At 40.8% G+C, this 26,016-nt stretch overlaps 1 protein-coding gene across 3 annotated transcripts; it reads left to right on the top strand.

Annotated features, from left to right (window-relative positions):
* Positions 1-48: 48 nt before the first annotated feature.
* On the top strand, positions 49-25,153 carry MBTPS1 (membrane bound transcription factor peptidase, site 1). 3 transcript variants are annotated; one of them, XM_071757015.1, is made up of 23 exons: positions 49-132; positions 1,946-2,438; positions 3,562-3,819; positions 4,526-4,729; positions 5,098-5,208; positions 6,479-6,588; positions 7,014-7,130; positions 8,031-8,098; positions 8,739-8,841; positions 9,608-9,759; positions 10,718-10,879; positions 11,466-11,610; positions 12,636-12,824; positions 13,383-13,555; positions 14,527-14,642; positions 15,818-15,974; positions 16,776-16,900; positions 17,857-17,934; positions 19,649-19,789; positions 21,953-22,084; positions 22,559-22,691; positions 23,356-23,486; positions 24,359-25,153. In XM_071757015.1, the coding sequence occupies exons 2-23, from the start codon at positions 2,252-2,254 to the stop codon at positions 24,553-24,555; spliced, it is 3,189 nt and encodes a 1,062-aa protein (XP_071613116.1). In that variant the 5' UTR covers positions 49-132; positions 1,946-2,251; the 3' UTR covers positions 24,556-25,153. The 3 variants fall into 3 exon arrangements, with proteins under 3 accessions (XP_071613116.1, XP_071613117.1, XP_071613118.1); XM_071757016.1 differs by having other exon boundaries at positions 50-132; positions 22,565-22,691; XM_071757017.1 differs by lacking the exons at positions 49-132; positions 1,946-2,438 and adding an exon at positions 2,496-2,664.
* The last annotated feature ends 863 nt before the right edge of the window (positions 25,154-26,016 follow it).

The raw sequence follows: 26,016 nt of genomic DNA, 5'->3' as shown, positions 1-26,016 counted from the left end.
GGCGGCCGCGCACCGCGCCGTCTTCCCCCCACTCCCTCCTGCTCCGTGCGCATGCGCTCGCCGGGCTCTCGCGAGAGTCCTGTGGTAAACAGTGCCTAAAATGGCGGCGGTGCTCCGGGTGGCGGCGGCACGGTGAGCCCGGGGAGCCAGGCAGGGGAGCGGGACGGCGGCGATGCTGCTGCTGCCGCCACGCCGCTTCTGCTTGTGGGCTGGGGAGGGAGCTCGGTCGTCAAGTTTTGAGGGGCACAGAGCGGGATGGGCAGCACCGGGTTGCCGTTTTCGGGTTGCTCGTTCGCTCCTTTTCGACTCTGAGGCGGCCTCGTTCTCCGCCGCGCTTCGGGCGGGTGCTGCGAGCGGCCGGCTCTGCTCTCCCGCCGCTGTCACTCCCCTGCAGGCAAGGGGCGGGTTGGGAGCGGCGGCCGTGCCCCTCATGGCGCCCTCGGCGGGACGGCCCTGACCACCCGCGGGAACGGGCACGGAGCAGACGGGATCGTTCGGTCGCTGGCTCCGGCGCGGAGCCCGTGGGCATCTGTCCCCTCTGTGGCAGGGACAGAGCTTCCTCGGCGGGCTGGCTGCCCCCAGCCAGGGAACCAGGCTGCCCGCCGGAGCTCTCTGGGCTGGCGGTCTCTGCGGAGTTGTGGTCGGTAAGGGTGCTAAAAAGAATAAAGTTGTGAGCGTGCTGCTGTTGCTGTACTCGTAGATTCCGTGATATTTCAGCTGTTTGCTTACAACCTAGCAGATTGATGTTGCTAATTTGTTTTTATTTTGCTAATTTGTGTAGTTCTTCTTTCACTTTATTGTTAGAGGGGTTATAAGCCAACAAAGTGATAAGCCAAGACCAGCAGTCTGTGTGCTGTAGCTGCCTCAATGCAGAGAAAAAGACCAAATGTAATCACCAGCGGGTCACAGTCTGTTATGGTGTTGTCAGTCAGCTGGAAATATAGGGGAATTCTAGCCCTGGTACTAGGAAATACTTGAGAATGATAAATCAATTTGAATAAAAATGAAGTAACAGCTGTCGCATGCAGACTTGATTCATTCAATTGCTGCCAGGTAGCCCATCGTTCTTCTAAATAGTGTGGATCCCATAACAAGGCTCCTACTTTTCAGTCCTGGTTACTGTAGCAATGTATAGTTCTGCTCTGCTTCTTCACGTAGTGTGGCAAACCAGATGGAAAGGTTTCCTTTCACTCATCTCTTACTGGCTTTTTGTTTAGCAGTTGTTGGCTAAATGTTTGGAATTTTAAAGGACACTGGCACTGCTGTTTTTCTTTAATGCTTCCTGCACTTTTGAGTATAAAAGAAAGAACTCCAAGAAACCACTTTCTTTTAACTTTGTATGATTATATCTGTAATCCCAGTCCTTATTTTCTTAGGTGCCTACATTCCCCTTCAAGAAAATTTGAAAGGCATTTTTCATGCTGATTTTCTCTTACTGACAGATGGACTGAAAGCTTGCTTCCTGTAGTATCTCTTGTCCTTACTAGCCCTTGGCATGGAGTTTGAATCTGATTCTCCTTTTGCAAAATGATACACCACTGCAGAATTTCTACTTGCCACACTTCTGACTGGATAAAAGCCCCCATTATTTTGTGTCTGTGGATACTTTATCGTGTTAATATTTTATCTTGCACTTCACTTTTTCCTTGGGCCTGGGATGTTGTCCTGTTCTCTTGTCTCCCTTTGTCTAAACGTGGGTAGAGTTTAGTTGCCACTGTTGGTTTTTCTGTTGTCAGGTTAATGCCTGAGTATTCCACACGTGCTCTGGGTGAGCAAGGAAGAGACTTTGGTGTTTGTGAAAACTTCCTACATGAAACCTATGAAAACTTTTTCCATATAATTTCTAATACTAGCTGCCAAATGTGTGTCTGGCTCTTCTGATTTTCAGGCTATACATTTGCACAAATGTGAATCTGATTATTTTCTGTTTTGCCCTTCCTTACAGGTTGGCTTGCAATCAGCTTTGCTAGTTCTTCTGGGCAATTAACTTTACTATCAGAAATGGAGTACAGGACTCAGCTACCACACCCTGAGTGACAGAATCCTTTAATACAAAATGGAGAAGAAGCGTAGAAAGAAATGAGCCTGTTTATAAGGCTTCAGCTCAAAAGACCATGAAATCTCTACTTATTTTGGACACAGCTTTAAGAATATCCAGTTGATCAGTACAGTGAAAGCACCGTTTACTGAAACAAAAATGAACTAGTTTATAAAGAAGAAAATTGTAATTTGCATATATGGAATACTTGGAATGAAACCATTTTCTTCTATGATCATGAAGTTTGCAAGCATCTGGTTTGTTCTGGTTGTTATTTTACTCTGTGGCAAAAAACACTTAAGTACCAGACTAGGGAATTCCTCTCATGAGGCTCACATATGTCCTGGATGTTCTCACCTTACTTTGAAAGTGGAATTCTCTTCAACCGTTGTGGAACATGGTAATAAAAGAGTTTAGCATTTAAAAAAAATATCCCTGTGAAATTCCAGCATATGTTTCTGTAGAAGCATATTGTATGCTAAATTCTCTTTATTCAAAAAGAGAAACAGATTTTTTTCAGAGTTTCTTGGTTTAACTGGAGGCAAGATTCAAAGAACAAGAGAAGGAGGTGATGAAGGGGGAAATAAAGTAGATGCTAAAACTGAAAATGGAGTGTGGAGGCTCAGGTGGGCAAATGTGGTCACTTTGGTGTGTTTAGTAGCTGTTTTGATCTGGCTCATGGTATGGTTGAAGTTCTTGTACTAAATGTAGCCACAAGTGGGCCTTGGAGGGCTGAGAAATGCAAGAAATCTGTGGGTTTGTTCAAGATAAAGTTTGGAAGTGATAATACATGCATGGAAAAATTGTGAAGGGAGCAGAGGAAAGGCTTAGTGGGGCAGGTAACACTTCTGAGGTGACAAAGCAGCAGGACAGCTTGACCCTGCATTCACTTACTGCCTCAGGTACCCATGATATTCCCACAGGGAAGTTTTGGGTGTGCCTGGGTGCTGCCAGGCAGGATGTCAGTGGTGACATTTCTGTGTGTAGTCAGCCAAAGACTTCCTGAGGTGACTGTGATGATGTGCACCAGGGCACAGGTCTGCTCATAAATCACTGATCCAGATCAAGGACTGGACAGCTGGGGCTGGCTTCGTGCTCCATGCATGTCATGGTTGGTGACATAACTTGCACTAAAACACAGTATCATGTAGAGGCAAGATTCTTTAAATTACACTTCTAAAGAAGTGTGTTGAATTGGCACATCAGGTTGTTCTGCTGGATCAGTAACTCTGTTCCCTCTCCCCTCACTTCATTTCACATTTCCATGATAGTTGTCATTCTGCCTACCTTTCAAAGGCTTTTACCATACTTTGCAAGTTTCCTAATGAAGGAGGAAAAAACCAGAACACCCAACCTATGATTATGTAGTGCAGAAATAGATTGCAGATTTCTAAAAGCAACCAAAAATTGTGATTGTTTGTTCTGGATAAAGAAAAAAAAAAGAAATATTCAGGCCTTTGCAATGTGAATGCATGAGTAAGCTGCTTAAACATCAGTTCTGATAAGTTGTGCTCTTGTTCCAGAGTATATTGTGGCTTTCAATGGATACTTCACAGCTAAAGCTAGAAGTAAATTCATTTCAAGTGCACTAAAAAGTAGTGATATTGAGAACTGGAGGATTGTACCTCGCAACAACCCAGCCAGTGACTATCCTAGTGATTTTGAAGTTATTCAGATCAATGAGAAGCAGAAAGATGGAGTACTGACACTGGAAGATCATCCAAACATCAAGCGTGTAACACCTCAGCGGAAGGTCTTCCGATCACTCAAATATTTGGAGTGTAAGTAATGTTCTCTGTGCTTGCATGAGATCTGCTGTGGAAAAGTCTTAGCATTATTTCAGACCATAGCTTAGCATTACACAAATAGGAAATGACCTACAGCTTTTCTAGAGTTTACAGAAATCTGGGATTTTGCCTAAAAATTTATCAGGATCTTGTCATGCTTTGGCTAAAGAGTGACAATGATTCCATCCACTATGTAGAAACATTTATTTTGTAGCAGTCAGTTACCTTAGACTATATATTACTACATCCCTAATAGAACAGAAGCTTTTCATAGAATCATAGAATTGGCTGGGTTGGAAGGGACCTCAGAGCTCATCAAGTCCAACCCTTGATCCACTCCCCCCGTGGTTCCCAGCCCATGGCACTGAGTGCCACATCCAGGCTCTTTTGAAATATCTCCAGGGATGGAGAATCCACCCCTTCCCTGGGCAGCCCATTCCAATGCCTGATCACCCTCTCCAGCAAGAAATTCTTTCTCATGTCCAACCTAAACCTCCCCTGGCACAACTTGAGACCTCTTGTGCCCTCTTGTCTTGCTGAGAGTTGCCTGGGAAAAGAGACTGGTTTTGATTAGAGAAAATAGGTACTCATCTAAAACTGTTATAACAATATAATTAGTATATTTGAATAATAAACTATAATTTGTGATTTTATTTGTTTTTTTCCCCTCATACTGTTTCTCCTTCCTAACTCTCTGTAGCAGACCCAATGTTGCACTGCAATGAAACCAGATGGACTCAAAAATGGCAGTCATCTCGTCCCCTGAGGAGAGCAAGTCTTTCTTTAGGTTCTGGCTTCTGGCATGCAACAGGTCGACACTCCAGCAGGCGTTTGCTGAGAGCCATCCCACGCCAAGTTGCTCAAACCTTGCAGGCAGATGTCCTCTGGCAAATGGGTTTCACAGGTATGCTTCTGGCTGTTGCCTTAGAACAATTAACCTTTGCAAAAAACAAGTGAAGTGTAAGGAAAGACTGATTGGCTCCTCTGTGTTTATCTCTCATTTGGTGCCAGCTCTGGAAAGACTGAGAAATCCTTTGTTTTGAAATAGATTATATACTCTTATGTGTGTGTTGTATTATATACTCTTATGTGTGTGTTATATTTAAGAGAAATTGGTCATATTTATAATCTAACAGAATTTCTCAATTGGAATATGAGTTTTCTTTAAAATCTGTAACAGAGCTTGTAAATTGCATTAAAAGTTTTTGTTAAACTGGGAGAATAGATCTGCTATGAAGTAGAATCAGGAAAAGCAATGCTTTTCAATTACAGGTGCTGGTGTAAGAGTAGCTGTGTTTGACACTGGTCTGAGTGAGAAGCATCCACATTTCAAAAATGTAAAGGAGAGAACAAACTGGACTAATGAGAGAACCTTGGATGATGGTGAGTGACTGTGCACAGCTTCCCAACTATGCCTGATCCTGGCATGTTCTGTTTTCCAGTGTAAAACTGCTGTTGCTGTTGTAGTGCTAACATCTGTTGAAACTATACATCTTGTGAATTTAAGCTTAATTTTTCAGCACTTTGAGCACTTTGTACTAATACCAAAATCTAAAAAGAGTATTAAGGTTCCAGGAAGGTGTTACCTAAATCTCATATGTGGCATTTCATCATAGCTGTTGAAAAATGTCAGGGCAAGAAGGCATTATGCAGTTATAGATTGTCAAAGTAGGTGGAGGTGAGAGCAAACCCCACAAGACTGCTTCTTTACTATTCTTTTTATGTATTCTGCTGTTTCACTGTGCAAGAATACTGTTATACTTAGGAGAGAGCATTTTCCTTCCTTGTTGTGCAGTCCTAAACCAGTGAAAGCATTGGCAGCTTCCTGAAAGCTTTTCTAATCTATATAGTTTTCATCAACACTGTGCTGGCTCATGCCCATCAACAACATTCCAAAGAACTTTTTATTTTTTGCTGTATATTTGTGTTTCTTTTTCATATGTCAACCCTAACTTGCCCTGACCCTACAGTTTCACAGACAATTAACTTCAATGGTCTGGGTCAGTGAATCAGTTGGCAATTTAATTTCTTTAGGGATAAAGGTGCATGCATATGTTGCACCTCTATCATGTATAGGATTTCTTTGCATTACAACACCTGCTTTTGGTAGTACTTTTTATTGGTTCTGTGCTCAGATGGTTGCTGGACATGGAGATTAGGACTACAGATAGATGCAGATGGTGTGTATTATTTTTTGAGGAGAGGAAAAGAGTGTTTTCTTGCCTTGTTTTTCATCCATAACACAACATGCATTGCATGTCACTGCAGAGTCAGGATGAAAATCTTTTAAGGAGTCTGTGTTAAAATACATTGGATTTGTCCCTTGCATTATTTCAGAATAACCTTTTTCTTTCATGATTGCATGGTGTGGCTCTTGATTTTGTTGGCAGCAATCAGGAGCAGACTGGAGTGTGTATCATCCAGTTTCCTCAGCTGGTTTTCTGCCTGTGCAGGGCTGGGAACTCTGACACCACTGAACCCAGTAGCAAAATACGATTCAAGAAGACTAGAACTGAACCCAGTGTTTGTGGTTTGTCTGTTAGCTTGCTGTCATTTTTTGGTATAAGTGGTGTTTTAACAGTTTAACAGATCTTTGACAGTTAAATGCTTTGTCTTCTACCATCTTAACTTTGTTTCCTTCTCCCTGTGATAGGCTTAGGCCATGGGACTTTTGTAGCTGGTGTCATAGCCAGCATGAGAGAATGCCAGGGATTTGCTCCAAATGCCGAACTGCACATTTTTAGAGTGTTCACCAATAACCAGGTAGCTTTTTTTAACATGTGTTTTATTTTCTCCCTTTCCAGATTAGTGCTGTATTAACCCTTTCCTTTGGGAATATTACAAAGACTTGTAAATGTTGACATATTTGCTTTGATAAGTGTGGAAAGAATATGTCTTTCTGTTTAAAAGAGACTTACTACAAGATGTCTTACAGTTTCCAAATCTGCTATATTTTTTCAGGAATAATGTGTGGAAGTCTGATCTATATAGTGTTGGTTTAACTGGAGGCAAGATTCAAAGAACAAGAGAGTGATTGTTATCACTCAAATGTACAGAGCACTAAAATACTGGGAGACCATTGCACTTGCATGTTTAATTTGCTGTGTTTCTTCTCTGTCTGAAGTTTGTATTGTCATGGAATGACTGGATTTTCCAATGATAGCTTTCCCCACCTCTTTCTTACATAGGTGTCATATACATCTTGGTTTCTGGATGCTTTTAATTATGCAATTTTAAAGAAGATAGATGTATTGAATCTAAGTATTGGTGGGCCAGACTTCATGGATCATCCATTTGTTGACAAGGTTCGTGCAAGGAAATGAAGTGGTGTTTATAGCTCTCACACAAAAGTTGGACTTGAAAAACTACTTTCTTGCAGCTGCTGACAGGTTCTGCTGTTTCTGACAGTTTCTGTGGAGTTGCATTTGCATGAGAGAAATTTTGGATAGTGTGCAAGCTTCTTGGAATGTATTTAGGGAGTGGATTTAAAAAAAGAAAGATGCAATCCAGATATTCATGGAGCTCTGGAAACATGCCCTTTTACAAAATGCTGTCTGTGCTGCTAGGAAGTGCCTCAAGCAGGCAGCCAAGTTGCCCCTTAATAGAAGAAGCTTACTTAAACCCCCCCTTGTTTTGTCTTTACATCTCTGCAGGGTTAATTTATTTCAGGTAAAATTACGTGCAGCATGAATTTAGCAGCAAACTGTTTAAGTACAAACAGGTTAAAAGTACAGGTAGTTGATTCAGTTATGTAATAAGATATTAGTTTCAGGATAAGAGAGAACTAGGTTTTTGTCTTTGAAATGTTGTGGTTTTCTAAACTGTTGATCTGGCCTTTAAAAGCAGTAAGAATTATTTTTTTTTAAAAAAGGGATAAATTATTTCTTTGTTAAGGGTAATTAAGGGATTTGAGGCAGAGAAATTCTTCCTTTTTTATGATAACCTGCATTGAAATTTAGTTTGACAGTGGCTTCACTACTCTCCCCAGCAGTGTTGCTGTCAAGGCTGTGTTATTGCTCACACAGTCAAAAGGAAGTTTGAAGCTTAATACTGAGCATACCAGTGAGATGTATTTTATAAGTCTCAGTAAGACAGAGGGGTTTGACTGATCATTTGCTTCCCTCTGGCCTCATGGGGTATGTATTTGTTAGTGAAGTCTCTTTCTTTTGTGGCAGAGCCTTATTGTAAGCATTCTTTTTTTGTAGGTGTGGGAGCTGACAGCCAACAATGTGATCATGGTTTCTGCTATTGGCAATGATGGCCCTTTGTATGGGTAAGTTTCAGTGACCAAAGAAAAGCAGCTGTTGTTATTACATGTTTGGGGAAGTAGTTGTGGCATGTCAAGAATTTTTCCCTACTTCTTTTTTGCTGTAATCTGTTTAGAGAAATTGACTCTGGTTAAACTCCCCCATTCCCCTGTTTTTATCACTGGTTGTAGTAGTACAGCAATTTGTGAAGTACTTAGCTATGTATTTTTCACTGAAACAGTGGAAAGTCAGTAGAAGAGCTGCAGTACTCCCAGCTAAGATTTCCCTGTTAGTGTGGGCAAACATCTTTGGGTGCTCATCTTGGGCTTTAAGGAATAGAAAAGGGGTCGAGCCAGAAGGATTTGTGGTATGTTTCTAAAAAAAATGCCTAAGAATAGATTTTCTTTTTGTCTTCAAGATATATGGTTTGGTAGTTACTGAGCTAGTTACTGAGTTACTAACTGCCTGAAAAGTTACTCTCTCTGGTAAGTATAACTGTACTGGGTAGGACCAAAAGTTGTTTGGAGGTTAAAAAGTGTCTGACAGAAATCTGATGGCAGTGTCCCTTATCAAGATAAGCTTATGACTGTCTTTTCTGTTAGCTTTTTTTTACTTTTTTTTTTTTTTTTTTTTTTTTTTTTCTTTCAATCCTTCAACTTGTTCTAGGACTCTCAATAACCCTGCTGACCAGATGGATGTGATTGGAGTAGGTGGTATTGACTTTGAAGATAATATAGCTCGTTTTTCATCTAGGGGAATGACCACTTGGGTAAGATACTTTGACTACAGCCAGCCACATCTGCAGCCAAATTAAGGGCCTCAAAAAGGGAGCTTTTTTTTAAGGGGTAATCCTCAGCAGATGATAATGTATTGGAGTAGCCAGGGATAAATTTAATCAAAGATCAGAATAGAGATTGTAAGTCTTCAGAAGAAGCAGCTTAATGTTCCCCACAGGGTTTCTCATTGTTAGTGTCGACCTCTTGACATTCTCTTATTGACATTCTTGATGTATTTGTAAAATGTTTGGTACCTTTTGATTTATGGTGTGGACTTGGCCTGTGTGGTTAAACCTGCAAAAATGAAGACCTGCTCTTGTCCTTCCTTTAGTTTAAAAACCCTGGCATTTCCAGGTGCTAAATGTAACATTGCTCTTACTGTTGACCTGAGGTGACGAGTGCTGCCCACCTGATTCCAGATGAGATTGCATTGTGAGCTTCTCAGAGCAGATCATTATATTATTCTATGTTTCTGCTTGTGCAGATTCTCATTCATTAGCCAGGTAGGAGTTTGTCTATCATTTTGTCAGCAATTTCATGCTTAGCATAGGCAGTAGAGTGATCATCAATAATGTTTAACATCAGAGATTGAGAACTTGAGTCCTCTTTAGGTATTACTTGCTGTTCCATGTCGCTGAACCTCAGATAATTGACCTGATAGTTTCCCTGCCAAACATGCTGCATTTAATTTAACACCCAAATGAAGGAACCCGTGTTCATTGTGCATTAGGGCAATAATCCATCTGTTTTCTTTTACAGGAGCTGCCTGGAGGTTATGGTAGAGTGAAGCCTGATATTGTTACTTATGGCTCTGGAGTGAGAGGTTCTGGTATGAAAGGTGGATGCCGCTCTCTCTCTGGGACAAGTGTAGCATCTCCTGTGGTGGCAGGTGCTGTTACTTTGTTAGTGAGGTAAGTCTTAATTAAGAATTAAGAAAACATGCTGGTAGAGGAAGGTTATAAAAGGCCCTTTAGAGGAACCCACCCAACAAAACTATATTGTGTTTAGATGTCAGAAAACAGTCTCAGAGCTTAAAATCTCTTCTGTCTGAGACGTTGTCTGAGTAGCTCAGAGTTTCCTGGGGAAATCTTGAGAACTGTTTTGAATGTGAGTTAATGTCTTCCAAGATATGACAGGGGAGAATAGTACTGTGAAGTAATTTTGTCACATTTTTAACTGCTTAGCTTCTGTCAGTTGTGTTGTAGAACAGCAGCTGCTCAGAGGAAATAACCTGTAGCAGATAATACCTAAGTGCTTGGAACTTCTATAGGATTTACTGTTCTATAGCTGTTATCTGATTGGGTAAGTGATCTGTTGTGTACTGCAGAACTTGAAAGGAAAGCAGGAGTTGCAAGCCTGTGCTTTGTGTTTGTCACTGTTTCTACCTAAGGACTGTTTCTACCTCTTTATTTGAGAAGCACACCAAAAATTCAAAGTCATTATTGTGTTTCCTCCATAAAATGGTGTATAAGGCTAAACTGTTTTTATACCACCCCTCCCAGCAGAATCACAATGCAAAAGATACCAGCAAATTTCCAGTCACAAAGGCTTTGATTTTCAGAATATTGTATTTAACATATAAAGATATTGCCCTGATTGTAATGATTGCTGGTCACGGAGTACATCATAAGGAGAAAAAATAATGTAATGTTAGTTTTTAGAGAAATGTGTCAGAAACTTGTCACTCTTCAACTTTCTGAGTGAAAAAATCAAGTAATAACGGGCAAACAGGAACAGAAGATGGTACTCAAAGCAAGCTGGTTTTTGATTGCTTTTTCTTGAAATCAAATGGCTATTCAGGCAGAATGGTAAGCAGGATTAGCTAGAAACTAGATAATAGATAATGTAATCTATTGTTGCCTATTTCAGCACAGTTCAGAAACGTGAGATGGTGAACCCAGCAAGTATGAAGCAGGCACTCATTGCCTCAGCACGTAGACTGCCTGGAGTTAACATGTTTGAACAAGGACATGGCAAGTTGGATCTTCTGAGAGCTTATCAGATCCTCAACAGCTATAAACCACAGGCCAGGTTAATTTTAATCCTTGATTAATCAATGATACTATGATCTGCTATATTTCTTTTAAGAGAGCAGGTGATGCACGTGTAATTCAGTTGAGCAATCTGTGGTTGTGCAATGAAGCAAACTTGCACAGATCTTATGTAGTCCTGAAGCAAGAATTTTGATGAGAATGCATGAAAAGTTGAAGTATTTTCTGCTTAAGTTATAGCAGTCTAGAGGATGAAGTGTCTAGGAGAGCTAAATTTACTTTCTCTTAGAGCCTTAGAGGTTATGAATAATGTAGCCTAGAATACAGTGGAAAAGTACATAAAATTTAGCTTTCCAAAATAACACTTTCACTGTTGTGAAGTTTCCCCTTTTTTTTTTTTTGCATGGAAATCTTTCTTTGCACTTAGAAATAAAACTTCAGAACAAAATTAGAGGCAGAGGGAGGAAGATTTTGGGGCAGGTTTGGGAAGTGAGGTGAGAGCTTGGTGGAGTAACTATGAGTAGCATGTTTTATCTGCATTATTTTCACAGTCATGTATAGTGGCATGTTCTTCTATTTGTTGATTATTATTTTTTTTTAATTTTACCTCCTTCCTCCTGCCCTAGTTTGAGTCCAAGCTATATTGACTTGACTGAATGTCCCTACATGTGGCCATATTGTTCTCAGCCCATATATTATGGTGGGATGCCAACTGTTGTTAATGTCACCATCCTTAATGGAATGGGAGTCACTGGGAGAATTTTAGACAAGGTAAGACTTAACATTCTTCCAAGTCCTGACTGTTAATGTTGCTAGAAGCTTCACAGAAAAGATTACTTTAGCTATGAATTTCATAGAACAGATCTGATTTCTTACTGCTGAGAGCAGGAGAATAAAAATGTTTGATTTTCAGAGACCCACGTGAGTGAGATTTGCCAACATGAGCTCTCTGCAGGTTTTCCAGCAGTGCACTGGTTTCAGGGGTGTGTAGTATTTTATCTTTGCAAAACCAGTTTGCAATGACAGGTATTTATTTGTATTCTCCAGTACCATTTAAATTCTGGATAAAGGTTCCTTGTCCTCTTTATTTGTTTGGAGGTTATTTTTTTTTTTTTTTGTCTGGAGTATAAGCAATCACAGTAAAGAATTCAGACATCATGAATCATCTTTTCCATGGGTCAAAACGACCTGAGTGTATTGATTTACCAAGGTCTGCTGCAAAGCCTGTTGTTTCCCACCAGTGATGCTGAGCAAGTTGTTTACTAGGGATGTGGTTAAATGATTTTATTTTTTTAATTAGGCTTTAAGTTTAAATGTAGAATAGATTCAGGAATTGATCCGAGTTAGGTAAGGCACCTATCTCAGAACTCAAGCCAGTTTAAATTAACTTAGTTTCAACATTTTAGTGTTGAAGGTCTGTTTTAGATTTAAGCTTCCATTAAATGGCACTGAAGCTCTTATCCATCATTAGCTGATGGTAGCACTCAGTGTAATTTGCCTGTGTCTGTTACAGTTATAGCTCTCTTTGTTACTGAAAGGAAATCTTGTGTTCTTACCAAGAAATCTTTGCTCAGGAGCTCAGGATGTTTAAAGCAGGTGCACTTAGCATGCTATTTGTAGGCTGGTTCACTGCCACAAAATCAACTTTTTAGCCTTTGTGGACATTTTGAAATGTGACAATCTTCAGAAAAGCTAAGATTTGTTATTTTTTTGTGCAGAGGAAGAGGGCTATGTGTGCAAAAAATGAAGGAATGCAAACACTGTTTAACCAATATTCTGGATTCTTCCTTCCACAGCCAGACTGGCAACCCTATCTGCCCCAAAATGGGGATAATATTGAAGTGGCTTTCTCCTATTCCCCTGTGTTGTGGCCTTGGTCTGGATACTTAGCAATTTCCATCTCTGTAGCAAAGAAAGCAGCATCTTGGGAAGGCATTGCTCAAGGTCATGTTATGATCACAGTATCATCCCCAGCAGAAAATGAAGTAAGTTCTGTGCATTTTGATTTTCCTGTGTTAATAATTACTCAAACTGCTTCCTGTTATACCTCCTTTTGAAGGGATTTGCTCTGATCCCATCATTTGGAGCATAAGTTAGGTTGGAGTCAGGAAATTGAAGAGTAAAAATAGTGATCTTTATAGCTGAGAGCAGGATTAACCTCTGAAACAGATACATTTTAGAACCAAAAAATCTCTCTTTGAGACTGACTTCATAATATTTGTTTATTGTGAATTCTAAGTCGTGTTTTGAAAAAGGCATTGTTATAAATGAGATATATTTAATTGTTCCTGAGAAGTTTTTAATGTTTTGTACGACTGAACTAGATCACAGTTGTAACATATTTTGCCTTCTGAGCATAAATAGGAAAAAAACCTATAATGACAAAAAAAAAAAAAAAAAAAAATGACACCTCTTTGTATCCAGAGCTGATACTGATGACTAAAATTAGATTTGATACCTCTGTTTTTTTGTCAATCCATGGTTAACTGGTGAATGTCCCTGTGAGGAAAAAGGATTTCACTGTATTTTTTTCTGTCCTTCAGTCTAAGAATGGTGCAGAGCAGACTTCAACAGTGAAGCTCCCAGTCAAAGTGAAGATTATTCCTACTCCACCTCGTAGTAAGCGAGTCCTTTGGGATCAATATCATAATCTCCGTTATCCACCAGGTTACTTCCCCAGGGATAATTTGAGGATGAAGAATGATCCGTTAGATTGGTATTTATCTCAGATTCTATTAAAACTTGATTTTGTTTTAATGACTTCATGGGATGCCAGAGTGCTCTGGCCTTTTTCAGTGTGTCATGGGATTAGATTTTTTTAAGGAGTCCGTGAAAACCACTTGAACTGTGTGTGCTTTTGGTGCAGGGTTTTCTTTGTGGTTTTATTCACGTGAAATGAAAAGCTTCTAAAATGCACATTTAAGACACTGAGATATTTGTCTGACTTTTGAAGTGTAGCATGTTTCTTTTCTGCTCTAATTTATCCCAGGAAAATAAGGGGGTCACTTATTAGCTGCTTCAGCATTCGCTTATCAAAAAACCACGAGAAATTTGAAAGGCTGGATCCTGAAGAACAAAAAAAACCCTTGTCTGTTGGGAGACACTATCTCTGAAGCAGATAGTCTTGAGCTGGCCTGTTGTCTTTCATAGATGGAGAGGCAAAGCATTCATAAGAAGAATTGTAAGAAAGTGTTTAAGTGAGGATTAATTGGGTCAGTGACCAGGACACAGGCTTCTGGAAAGCTACTTGAAGCATACGGATGAGTCAAATGCACAGGAACTCTCTGATGATTTTCAGCAATTATTTACAGGTTTTCCTGCCTGCTGCTTCCAGTTGGTAGTTAGAAAACTGCTCTTATTGGGTGTTTTACAAGAAGGATGTTCTGTGAAGAGCACATGGTTCTGATGCAGCAGTGTTTCTCTCTTGTGTGACACCAGCATGTAGAATTCTGTAGTGTAGGGAACATGCTTTGACTACATAACTAACTTGTCTCTAGAACTCTGAACCAGTGTCATTTGGGAGGAGTTTTCCAAAGAGGAGATAACCTGTAGTTTTCCAAGCACTATCAGGTGAAAGAAATGGACCTTTTAGAAAGGAACCTAGGAAGTAATCTATAATAAGAGGATTTAAATCAGATATCTGTGTGCCAGATTTAAATGTCTTCAACACTTTTTGCTTTTCCTCAGGAATGGTGACCATATCCACACAAACTTCAGGGACATGTACCAGCACCTGAGGAGCATGGGGTACTTTGTTGAGGTTCTTGGTTCCCCGTTTACATGTTTTGATGCAAGTCAGTATGGTAAGTGTAAGTTAATTGCCATGTTCTCCATATTGTTAATACTTCCTAAAATGGCCTGGGTTTTGGAAGACTAAAAATTTCAGGGGGGGCAAATAAAAGTTATCATGGTTGTAGAAAAATAGTTTTACAGTGGGTGTATTTATTTGCTGGTACTGAGTTGTGTAAAGTATTGCTGTAGAAGCTAGCTTGGGAGTCTTGTAGAACTTGTGCATATTTATGTATCTTTATAATGAAAAAAAAACCCACCTCTGAAGGGGGTTTAACCTCTGAGTGGGTTAAAATCCCCTCTGTATTCCATCCTACAAAATTGTATTTGCCAAAAGATTCAGAAACAGTGAAAAGGAGCATGATGTGAATTGCAGTCTGAAATCAAAAAGTGTCCATTCTGATATTTTCTATTCCTCAGTGGTAGCATTTTAAAGCACTGATCTTTGGGGACAGAGGAAAGAGTAGGGAAAGTATTCCATCCAACCATATGCTACAGTAAAGAAGTAGGTGTCTTGCTGCTTTGTGTTCCTCAGGAAGGAGGTTTGGTAGTTTGAGTAGGCAGGGTGCAAACCAGGCTGTCCATACTCTTTTCTGCTCCAGTATGCCCCTCTTATTTAACCATGGCATCAAGACCCTCTTCTGTCTTGGACTGCAGTGTTCTTCCATGGACTGTGAAGTGAGGGTGCATTCTCCTGACAATTTTCTAGTTCTGGAAATGTTGTCAATAGTAGTATTTTGTTTATCTTGATTCTTAGGAAATGTTGGACCATTGCTTATTGAGTTTGGTGGATATGCAGCTGAATATAGATACAGAAAAGGGAGCCCTTGAAAAAGTGATAAAATGGTTTCTCTTCTGAGACTGCTGTTTTTATAGCTAAGAGGGAGCAGCATTAGGGGACTTCTCTCTCCTCTTGCTCACCATCCTTTTGTTGGAGAAATTTTCTCCTACAAAGAAATGTTAGGATGTTCACCATAACACCCTTAAAAAACAAACTTTGGCAGCAGATTTTTGGATATGTTTGCATGCTGAATTGTCTTATATTTCCCATCCTTAAATATGACTTCTCTGGGTGGACCAGATATTGTACAAAGTGTGTGCTTGTGTTGGCTTGAGCATGGGTTGTGTGAATGCCTGCAACATTACAGTGACCAGCCTGCTAAATTCCTGTTCTGGCTTTTACACACAGGGACTTTATTGATGGTGGACAGTGAGGAGGAATATTTTCCTGAAGAGATCACCAAGCTGAGGAGGGATGTTGACAATGGGCTTTCACTTATAGTGTTTAGTGACTGGTACAACACCTCTGTGATGAGAAAAGTCAAGTTTTATGATGAAAACACAAGGTACTGATGTGTTGTCAGTTCTCTGGGAAACAAAATGCCACACAACTGATGTTCTACACATGTATCACCCTAAAAATCCCAAATGTGATTTGTGATCTACTTCAGTGCTTGCATGCCAGCTCTAAGGAGGGACTGAAAAGCAAAAATGACATTAAGCAGCTACTTAAGGACAGCAGCTGCTTATTTTGTCATGATTGCAAAGGCCCCTTGATGATCTAATTTTTCAAAGCCCAGGGAAACATCTACAATGAAAGGAAGTAAGAACTTTGAGAGTGGTAAACAAAGAAAAAGGGAAAAATTTACCTTTTGGGCAAAATAGAAAGAAAGTGTGGGTTTCAAACAGAATCACCAGGTTGTGCACATTAAGCTAATTTTGGAGAAAATGTGCTGATATCACCAGTGATGACAGAGACCCTGGTAATTCCTGTAATTATCAGCAAGCTCTGTGTTGTCATTAAGCTTGATCTGTTCTGCAGTTTGTGTAAAAGGAATATTTTGCTTCATTAGAAAAATGACAAATTACATGACCATCATTTTTGCCTTGTCTTAGCCAAACAAAGAACGTAGGGCAGGACTTTTTTGAGAAATCCAATAGAATTACTTAAAATTTTCTCAAAAGCATACTTAGGTGGTGGCAGAGGAGGACAGCTGCTCCCATGCCCCTGGAGATAAGTAGAGCTTTGAGATACAGTTCTTTATTTAAGTGACAGAAAAAGTCTGCATGCAGGAAGACACCTGGTTTTTCATTATAAGAGTTTATTCTGTATGCTAATAAACTGCATTATGCTGTAATTTTCCTAGACAATGGTGGATGCCTGATACTGGAGGTGCTAACATACCAGCTCTCAATGATCTGCTCTCTGTCTGGAACATGGCCTTCAGTGATGGGCTGTATGAGGGGGATTTTACCATGGCAAACCATGAAAGTGAGTCCTGGGGTCCATTGCCTACACTGTGTTCTTTGGAAAACAGTTTTCTCTGAAAGTAAGATTGAGCCAGTGTCAAAGGAACCACTCAAACTCAGTGGAAGGCATCTCCTAAGCATGCTTGATTGCTTCCCTTGTAGACTGTATCTGAAAAAAATTCCAGCCAGGTAATGTCCTCAGTTGAGGATTGCATTCCAGGTGGCAGAACTTTGAAAAAAGTGGTGTTGGGGTGTGTCTCTGGTTGTCAGGAATACAAATATTAGTTGCTAAGAGGCAGCCTTGATTTAGTTGTGTTTTTAATTTTGCAGTTAAGTAGAAATTTGAAATTTTGTATGAAGAGAATAAACAGGCACTTTAATCTTTTGCATTGCTCCCTCTGAAATAGCCTTAAATGGGTATATTTGACTGGTTTAAAGTTCAAACTTTGTGGTTGGGCCACAGGTCTGTGACCTTACTGTGTTTAGACTTTGGGTCTAGCCAGTCTTTCTTTTTATCCGACCAAACCACTTGATGGTTTTATTTGTCCTTTCCAAATCTGTCTTTTGACTGGTTCATTTGGGAAGTGTCACATTCTCTGTAGTATACATAGTGACTCTTGGTGTGAAATACTATGTTTCTCACAGCATTTGATTACCTGTTGCAGATGACCCTGCTCTGGCAAGTTGGGGTTGGACTAGATGATCTTTCAAGGTCCCTAACTTTCTATGATTCTGTGATTTAAGCTTCTCAATTAAAAAAAGATAATGCCAGTCTCTAAAGATTTGAAAGCAGCATGTAAAGATGAACTGTGAAAACTGTGCTTAGAAATGCCTTCTTTATGAATGCACATATTGGTCAAAGTACACAAATTCAGAGTAAGTTTTCTGGGAATATTTTTTCCTGTGGTTGTTTTAACAGCTCACTGAAATACGGTGGGAATAGGGCATAATTTTTAAATTGCATTTTATGTCTTTCAGTGAATTATGCATCAGGCTGCAGTATTGCAAAGTTTCCAGAAGATGGCATTGTAATCTCACAGACTTTTAAGGATCAAGGTATTGGCTTCGTTGTCTCTTTAGTGTTTTGTGTAGAACTTTGGAGTGGATGAGCAGACAAAGTTACAAAGTCTAAAGGTGTAGAAATAATGCAGTGAAAAATACATCCACACAGCAGGTGTATTTTCACTTTGTAGAGAACATGTGTTTGGATACAGGCAGCTGCTATGTGACTGGGTACAATTTTTATACAGTACAGTGAAATCCAAGTGTATATATGCAGTCTTTTATTGTGTTTGCTGTATATAAACACATCTGCATGGACCTGGGGGAGGGAGAGAAACAATTTAACAAGTAGTCTGGTAGACCTGCTTTCTCAGTCAAGTCCTTTTCATTGCAGTCATGAAGCAAAAGAGCTCTTTGTTTTGCCTCTGCTTTCTAAAGGCAGTGTCTGAAGAAAAGGAGACTAAATACTGAATTGGAAGCTTATGGGGTTTTTTTTGTTTTGTTGTTTTTTTTTAATGGGTGTTAGGGGTGGGAAACTTTTGACTAAAATCAGCTTTCTATGAGGCTTCATTTTAGTCCCTGCATGAAGTGGGGTCTTCACCCTCTTGTTGATTATTGGAGCTTTCATTTCACTGGAGACAAAATTACTGGAAGGATTTAGAAGGTAGAAATGGCAGGTTTATAGCCAGTTGTCCTCTGGGCCTTGCTGCATATACTCTTTCATCCTGGGAAGATTCCTCTGGTTGCATTTTTTGTCTTTTCTGCTCATCAGTTATCTCATTGGTAGTTACAAATGCCTCACAAACATGTCTTTTAGGTTGCCAGTCCATTACTCAGATACTTGCACTGCTTTTGCAGGCATATTTTTTAATACTCCTTCAAAAAATACTCTGTAATACCAATACAAGTGTTCCAGAAAAGGCTGAGAAGCAGATCTCTGAACCATGGAAGGGCTGGATGTAGTGAAAACTGGCTATGCTCTGCTTGCCAGCTCAAGAAGCATCTGGGGTGAGGAGGGAGTAGTTTACCAGCTGCTAAAGCAGAGGGGGAAGGTGCAAAAAGTCTCATGAATTTCCATACTAAACAATACTTTTCTTTGTTCCTGACTTGAAAGCTGGACAGACAGAGCATGAGGGTAACTAGTAAAGGCAGGATTGCAGGGAGGTGCAAACCAGCAGTCTTTAATATGGGCTTCTCCTGAATGGTTGCTTTAAACAAGTTCAATCAAAACCTTTGTCTTGCTTACAGAGAGACAGATCTTGTATTTCATGAAATGTCTTCCCTTCTCTTTTGCTGATTCCATGGGTAATTTGCTTGTAGGAATAAGTAGGCATGGCATCAAAGTAAGTTGATGAAGAGCACTGTGCATTGTGATGGCTGACTTTTAAGTTACTGTGTCCTGTAGAAGTCTGCAGAAGGACTAAACCAACATGAAACAATCTAAGTCAGATTGTTTTGATCTTAAGCCTGCTGCTGGAAATATTAGGATTTTTCTTTCAAGAGAACGTTGAAGGAAATCCAGGTTGTGAGGTCTTCTGCTTTTCCATCAAAGAAAAGCAGTAGTATGAAGGAGGAGACCTCACAGTTAGGGTATTGAAGCATCTTCATTTTTATCATGACATCATGGGGTTTTTGAAAGCATTTTGGATCAGTGCATCACATGAAGGACAGCTCCATTTCCAAATCAGCACTGTAGGCTGTGTTGACTTCCAGGTGAACTGATGTTGATGCTTGTCAGGCTGTGAAATTGATTTGTGCTTTGCTTTAGGTCTTGAAGTTTTAAAACAGGAGACTGCAGTAATTGAAAATGTCCCTATTTTGGGACTTTACCAAGTTCCTTCTGAAGGCAGTGGCAGAATTGTGTTGTATGGTGACTCCAATTGCTTGGATGACAGCCACCGACAGAAAGGTGTGTAAGCCTTGATGCACATTGCCCCCCCAGTTTTCCTCCTGATAGGACCCCTCCCTGTTTTCCTATTCCACAAGCTATGAGGGCTGGTTTTAGGGTGGGTTTTTCCAGGAGGAGGGTTGGCTGGTTGGTTGGTAGGGTGGTGTTTTTTTACTTCTTTGGGATGTTTTTGTTTCAGAAAGCACTAAGAGTTCCACATGCTTGATTTGAAATGGTGGAGGGGCCATTAGGGGATCTCTTCACTTTTTCCCCAGTTGCATTTTCACAGTGTTTATGGAGTGCAATGAATTCCTCATTTAACTTATTCCTCAGCATGCCTTGTTCCCTTTGCAATGTTTCCTGTGAGAATATATGGCAATGTTCAACATTTTAGTTGTGTGTTACTATTTTCAGGTTTATTCTCCTTTGACACAAACCAGATGGTGTGCTTGGGTCAGAAAGCATTTTTGTTTGGGTTTTCAAAGCATTCATTTGCAGCTCTGGGTAGCAAATGTGAGAGGTGTGTGTTCCTGTGGTTCCTGCAACTCCCAGAGAAGCCATTCTTCCCTGTGTAATTGGTCCTTATAAAGCCTTTTTCTAGCACTATGATTGGACTTTTAAAATTTTAAAGAGATTGATTGGATTTCTTGTGACATGTAAAGCACAAGCTGGTAGGTCTGTGGCTTGGGAGGCTGAAGCCAATCCAATATGTGAGTTCTTTTCCTGTATTTTCACTGAATGTGATGTTCAAACTGAATTTTCCTTTTACAACGAAAAGTACATTTTTAATTTTTTAACCTTTTATCGCCAGTTTTTTAGAACAGTGGGTTACATAATCCACCACTTCCCTCATTTATTTCAGTTTAAAGGAACTTACTGTCTAAGGGTTAAAGGAGCTGTTGCATCTGCAGCTCATTTTTTTCCCCTCACAAACATTTTCTTTTTCTTTGAAAGTTCTCAGTTTTCTACTCATCTGTCTTTGGGTGGCTTCCAGTGAGCTGCTGTTAACACCAAACCTTATGTGCTTACTGTAGAGTTTTGCAAGCACCAAGTGTAAGAGAAGATACATAGTTTTACATTAAGTAACATAAAACAGTGCTTTGTGATCTCCCTAGTGGTATTAAATTCAGTGTGAGGAAAAGTGGAAGGCTCTAAAGAAATTCTTTAAAATTAGCTTTTAAGTTGTGAACCAGGAGCTGCATCTCCTGGAGGGATATCGGTGGCTTTAACTCTGGTAAATTCCTAACATTTGTGTGTATAAATCCTTGAAATCTGATTGACCTCTTTAAAAATCAAAGGTGAGGGTTTAAAGGACACTAGGATTATGAAGATTAATTCCCATTCCCAGACAGCTGTTCCTGGGGGCAGAAGTTCTGAGAAAAATAGTTTTCTGTGTGGCAGAAATGGCCGATAAGGCATTGTCCTACTCCTGCAAATGGAAGTTTTAGAGAATTGGGATGTTAACTATCTGCACTTCATTCATTAGGGATGCCTCTGGATTAAAGAGTAGTAATTTAAGAGAGAATCAAAATTCTTGTGTTGTTGCTGTGCAAAGAAAACCTACACTAAGTATATTGTGGTATTGATTCCCAGCCTGGTCTGTACCACAGCTGCTTGCTTTAGCTGGGATGTAGCCAGAACCTTTCACCTTAATTTGTTTTTTGTTTTGTTTTTCAACTTGGGAAAGCTAGTGAGTCATAACTTTCTACTGAAAACACTACCTTATTCTTGCTTTTCTAGGGAAGGTATTTATTTTGTCCTTTCAGAAAACCAAAACAAAGCAAAACAGTTGGTTCTCCATTTCCCTCTTAAAATAATACAAGAAACTCTGAGCTTCTTGTGTTTCCACACTTATGAGGAAAAACCTCATACTTTTGGTGGAGACTTGGGTGACCTTGCACAACCTGGAATTCCTGTATTTGAGACCTGTTGGTTTAAATCCTACCCCCCAGAAGAAGCTGACATACAAGAGAAGATCCTGTGAGGCTGAACAGATGTTTGTGTTTGGGGGGCACAGACTGGGTGTTGAAAGCTGCAACTCTCTGAAGTTGGGCCGAGAATTTCAGACGGATTAAAACAAGAGCCAGAAAAAAATTGATTGTACTAAGTATTGATTAACAGAAGGGCAAGCCATTTTAAATGTGCCATAATGCATACCTTGTTCTGGGGTTCTGTAATCCACAGATTGCTTTTGGCTCCTGGACTCCCTCCTCCAGTACACCTCTTACGGGGTGACGCCGCCGAGCCTCAGCCACTCTGAAAACAGACAGCGACCACCCTCAGGAGCAGGATACTCACTCCCTGAGAGGATGGAAGGTGAGAGCCTTAACCACAAAGCAGACTGAGGAACAGTCAGGGTGGAATTTAGGCACATTCCTTGGGTTACATGCCATGTGCTGTTGTTTTACTAGAAGAAAGCACTTACTGTCGGGATTTGTCATGGTATAGTTGTGATTCTACTAAAGAGAATGTTCTGCTTATAGAGTAGGAATTTTTAGACACCTAGTTCCACTAGGGAAGATTCTTATTACTGGCAACAGAGTGTGTATAAAGCTGGAGTCTGTTTTGTCTCACATGCTGCCAGCAAAACTTGGATTACCTACCACTGTAGGTACACAGCCTTACTGTTCTGGCAGGTACCCTTTGGTTAATTCTAACTGAGATTTAGCTACAAGTCATAGTTTCTGTGAAGAGCTTCTGGTTTTACAGCATCTCTGTTTAGCCAGAGGTGAAATGTCAGTGACTCTTACCCCACCAATCTTTCAGTAATCCATCTGTTTGTGCTGTGAGTTGCAGGTAACCATTTGCATCGCTACTCAAAGGTGCTCGAGGCTCACTTGGGAGACCCTAAACCCCGGTCCCTTCCTGCTTGTCCTCATCTGTCCTGGGCCAAACCACAGCCTTTGAATGAAACTGCCCCCAGGTTAGTATGCATCTGCCTTAGTTATACAAGAAGTCTGGCTTTTGAGTTCAGCTGGAAAGTTATTTGTTTGTCTGCTTTTGAAAGGGACAGCTGGAATGCCTTTCCTAAAGACATTCCAGACTGCAAAGAGGAAACCATGACTAATACCCCTTCAGTGAATAATTCTGATTCACTTTATAGCTACAGTATGAAACTGAGGGATTTTAAAAATAGTCAATTCACTGTTGTGACTGAGTGGTCCCAACTTAGACCCTTGCTTAAATCCATCATCACTGCATGCCTTTTAAATAGTTTTCTGAAGCAGCTTCTTGGGCAACACCCCTGGCTGCCTTCTGTTGTATCATTTGTCAGTCACTTGAGGGAAGATTCTTCAGCACATAGCCCATACCTGTTGATAAACTTCTGAAAGTAGCTTTTAGCAGTGTGTGTGTGAGGCAGTGAGCTGTTAGTTGCCAATCTAAGAGTGCTCCTGTGGCATCTGAATTTAACCTTGGAGGCAACTTTTGTTCTGCAAGCTGCAGAACTTAAACAGTGGGTTGAGTTATCATTTGGTTCCAAACTCGTGAGTTATTTGGAGGTTCCAGCTGTCACTTCCTTTATGTTTCTACAAAGTTTCTTGCATTACTGAAGTGGTCAGACACCTCTGTCTTTATATTTCTTTTAGCAACCTTTGGAAACATCAAAAGTTACTGTCAATTGACCTTGATAAGGTGGCTCTGCCCAGTTTTCGACAGAACCGACCCCAAGTGAGACCATTGTCCCCTGGAGAAAGTGGAGCATGGGACATTCCTGGAGGTACATACTGAAAATTTTGAATGTCACACTTTTGTTTTCCTTCTTCTATGGGCTTTAGAAAAAACACAGACACACAGCACAGCCAGAAGAGATGCCTGGTGTTTATTTTCCAGTTGTGAAAACCATACAAGTGATAGTATGCCTGGTGTTGTAGAAGGCTGACTGGTGAGGCCTGGGAGAAATGTTTTTACATATGAATGGTTAATTCAGATGAAAGCATGAGTGACACACTTGGAGGAAGGTTTTGGTTGGTGCTTTTTGGGTAGTTGGGGTTTGCTTTGGTGCTGTTCAGACCGCCCAGCAGTCCCTGTCCCTGAGAGCTGTAGCTCAGTATCTCCTTCTAATGACAATTCCTTGTGTGACTAGAGCAGAGTCCTGAAGGGTCTGTCTGAATGGTGCTCTGGGCAAGGTGTTACACTAACTTAGAGCACTTGGAACAGCTTTGAGTCCAATGGCAGGCTGCTCTCCTGGAGCTTGCAACTGCTGGCCTGGCTGGAAGCAGCTGGAAAGCCTCATCATGCACACTCTTTTCCCTTCCTGAGCTGGCAGACCAAAAGACACCTGTAAAAAAGGAAAGGTTTGGTTTTCCATCTCATCCTCACCGTGTGTGTGCACAGGCTCTGGAACAAGCCCAAATAGGTCAAGGTGGAAATGCTGGTGCTTTTCTGTTAACATTAGCATCCTGTCTTTATTTTTGCTAATCGGTCTAGAGTTGTTAATCTGCCTGTCTCAAGTGTAATCTGATTAATGGTTGTTTTGTCTTTGAACCAGAATTACTGTCAGATCATTTTGGGTAGATAGCATTAATGCTGCCAAGATGTTGCAGCTCATGCAGTGATTAGTGACTTCCAAACCTCCTTCCTTTTCCCCAGGTATAATGCCTGGCCGGTACAACCAGGACGTAGGACAGACTATTCCAGTCTTTGCTTTTCTTGGTGCCATGGTGGTTCTGGCATTCTTTGTGGTGCAGATCAACAAAGCAAAGAGCAGGCCAAAGAGAAGGAAACCACGAGTGAAACGACCACAGCTGATGCAACAGGTTCATCCACCAAAGACACCTTCTGTTTGAAAGCTCTTGCTTGCCAAAGATGACCTGCCCGTGGCTTTCCCAGTGAAGGTGCAGCAAACACAGCACTGGTCATCTCATAGTCTTTGGTTTCTGAAGAGGGGGAAAAAAAAAAAGAAAAAAAAAAAAAAGAAGACCTTAGTTGATCATCTGTACATAAAACTGCAGCTTTAAGCAGCCGAAGCCACCAAAGACTTGAACCCTGTTTAAATGGCTGCTTAGTCACTACATTACCCAAGAGGGGAGAAATGGACCTTTTTTTTTAAGCTGACCAAACTAAAATTTATTTGTTTAGAGGCTATTTTCTATATTTATTGTTGGGGGGTGGGGAAAAAGTCACTTTAAGGACCTCTGCTAAGGAAAGTAAGTGCATTTTTTTGGACGGAATGCAATTTTCTAGAAGGGTGTTATGCTGAAGAGTATAATATACACCATTAAAGGAGGGAGGGGGTGAGGGAGACCAGTACAAATTGGTGAGATGTACTCCTGCAGTTTATTTTTATAAAGCCAACTACCATGATGTTTTGTAATTTTTTGGTCATGAGTTCACCGTTGTTGGTGAAGCAGATTTTCAATAAATATGTTATCTATATGAAGCTTAGACTGTGTGCTATATGGCTCATCTTTCTAGGGACAGTCTGTGAGAGCAAGTTGTTGAGCAGTGAAAATTTTTGGCCTCACTTCTTCTCCCCAATTCTTAATCCTTAACAGCAGCAGCCAAAGCTGCCAACTGTGCTTTGGGCACTGAGGGAGCAGAGGTTTGAAAGTTGCAGAGGCAGGTAAGGAGGAGAGAGCTCCAGAAGGGTGGATCAGTGATGAGCTCCATGAGAAATTGTCCTGTGGGTGGCACCTAAGAACATGGTTTGGAGTGTCACAAAGCCAAAACCCCATCTGCTTTGGCTGGCCCTGCCTGAAAAGCTGTGACTTGCTATGGGTTTATAGACACAGGCACAAGGTGTTCCTGGCCATGCAGGGTTGGTTAATGTTGTCAACATGGAAATAGGTTCTGCTGTAGTAAAGCTGAGTTTTTCCCTGTCAGCTGCTTGTTATAACTGCTCCAAATGGAATTATTGTTCCCCTGGATGAGCTGGGAGGTGCTGGCTGCTGGTGTCTGTACCCATGGACAATCCCAGGTGAGTGCTTGGGCATCTTGCCAGCCCCCCCCCCCAGCCCTGGGAACAGCTGGAGAGAAAGAAGGTGCCAGGGGCAGCTCTGGCTTTGCCCACCCTGTTTGGAGCTGGTGAGCCCTGGGAAGGGCACTGCAGGAGGGAACATTTGGATCGGGTTTCACACTGCACCCTTTTTGCAAAAGGGATTGGGCATACCTGTTTTCCCATTTCCTGGAGAGCAGTTGGCTTTGCCCAGCCTGCCTTGCCTTGCAAAGAGGAGGATGCATTTGAAGAGGCAACATGCTGGTGTGGTGCCAGAGAAGGGAGCAAGCTTTCATTTTGGAGCCCTTAGCAG

Source organism: Heliangelus exortis, chromosome 13 (assembly GCF_036169615.1).
Source record: "Heliangelus exortis chromosome 13, bHelExo1.hap1, whole genome shotgun sequence".
In the NCBI taxonomy this organism is placed as follows: Eukaryota; Metazoa; Chordata; class Aves; order Apodiformes; family Trochilidae; genus Heliangelus; species Heliangelus exortis.
Note: the sequence above shows the minus strand (reverse complement) of the source record. Positions and strands in the feature narration are given on the sequence as shown.

Bases quoted from the DNA above. Each gene is read 5' to 3' on its own strand.
- MBTPS1 (XM_071757015.1), top strand. From the start codon at position 2,252: ATGAAACCATTTTCTTCTATGATCATGAAGTTTGCAAGCATCTGGTTT. The intron at 7,131-8,030 runs GTTCGTGCAAGG...CTTTTTTTGTAG, and splicing joins ATCATCCATTTGTTGACAAG to GTGTGGGAGCTGACAGCCAA. The intron at 22,085-22,558 runs GTGAGAGCCTTA...TTGTGCTGTGAG, and splicing joins ACTCCCTGAGAGGATGGAAG to TTGCAGGTAACCATTTGCAT.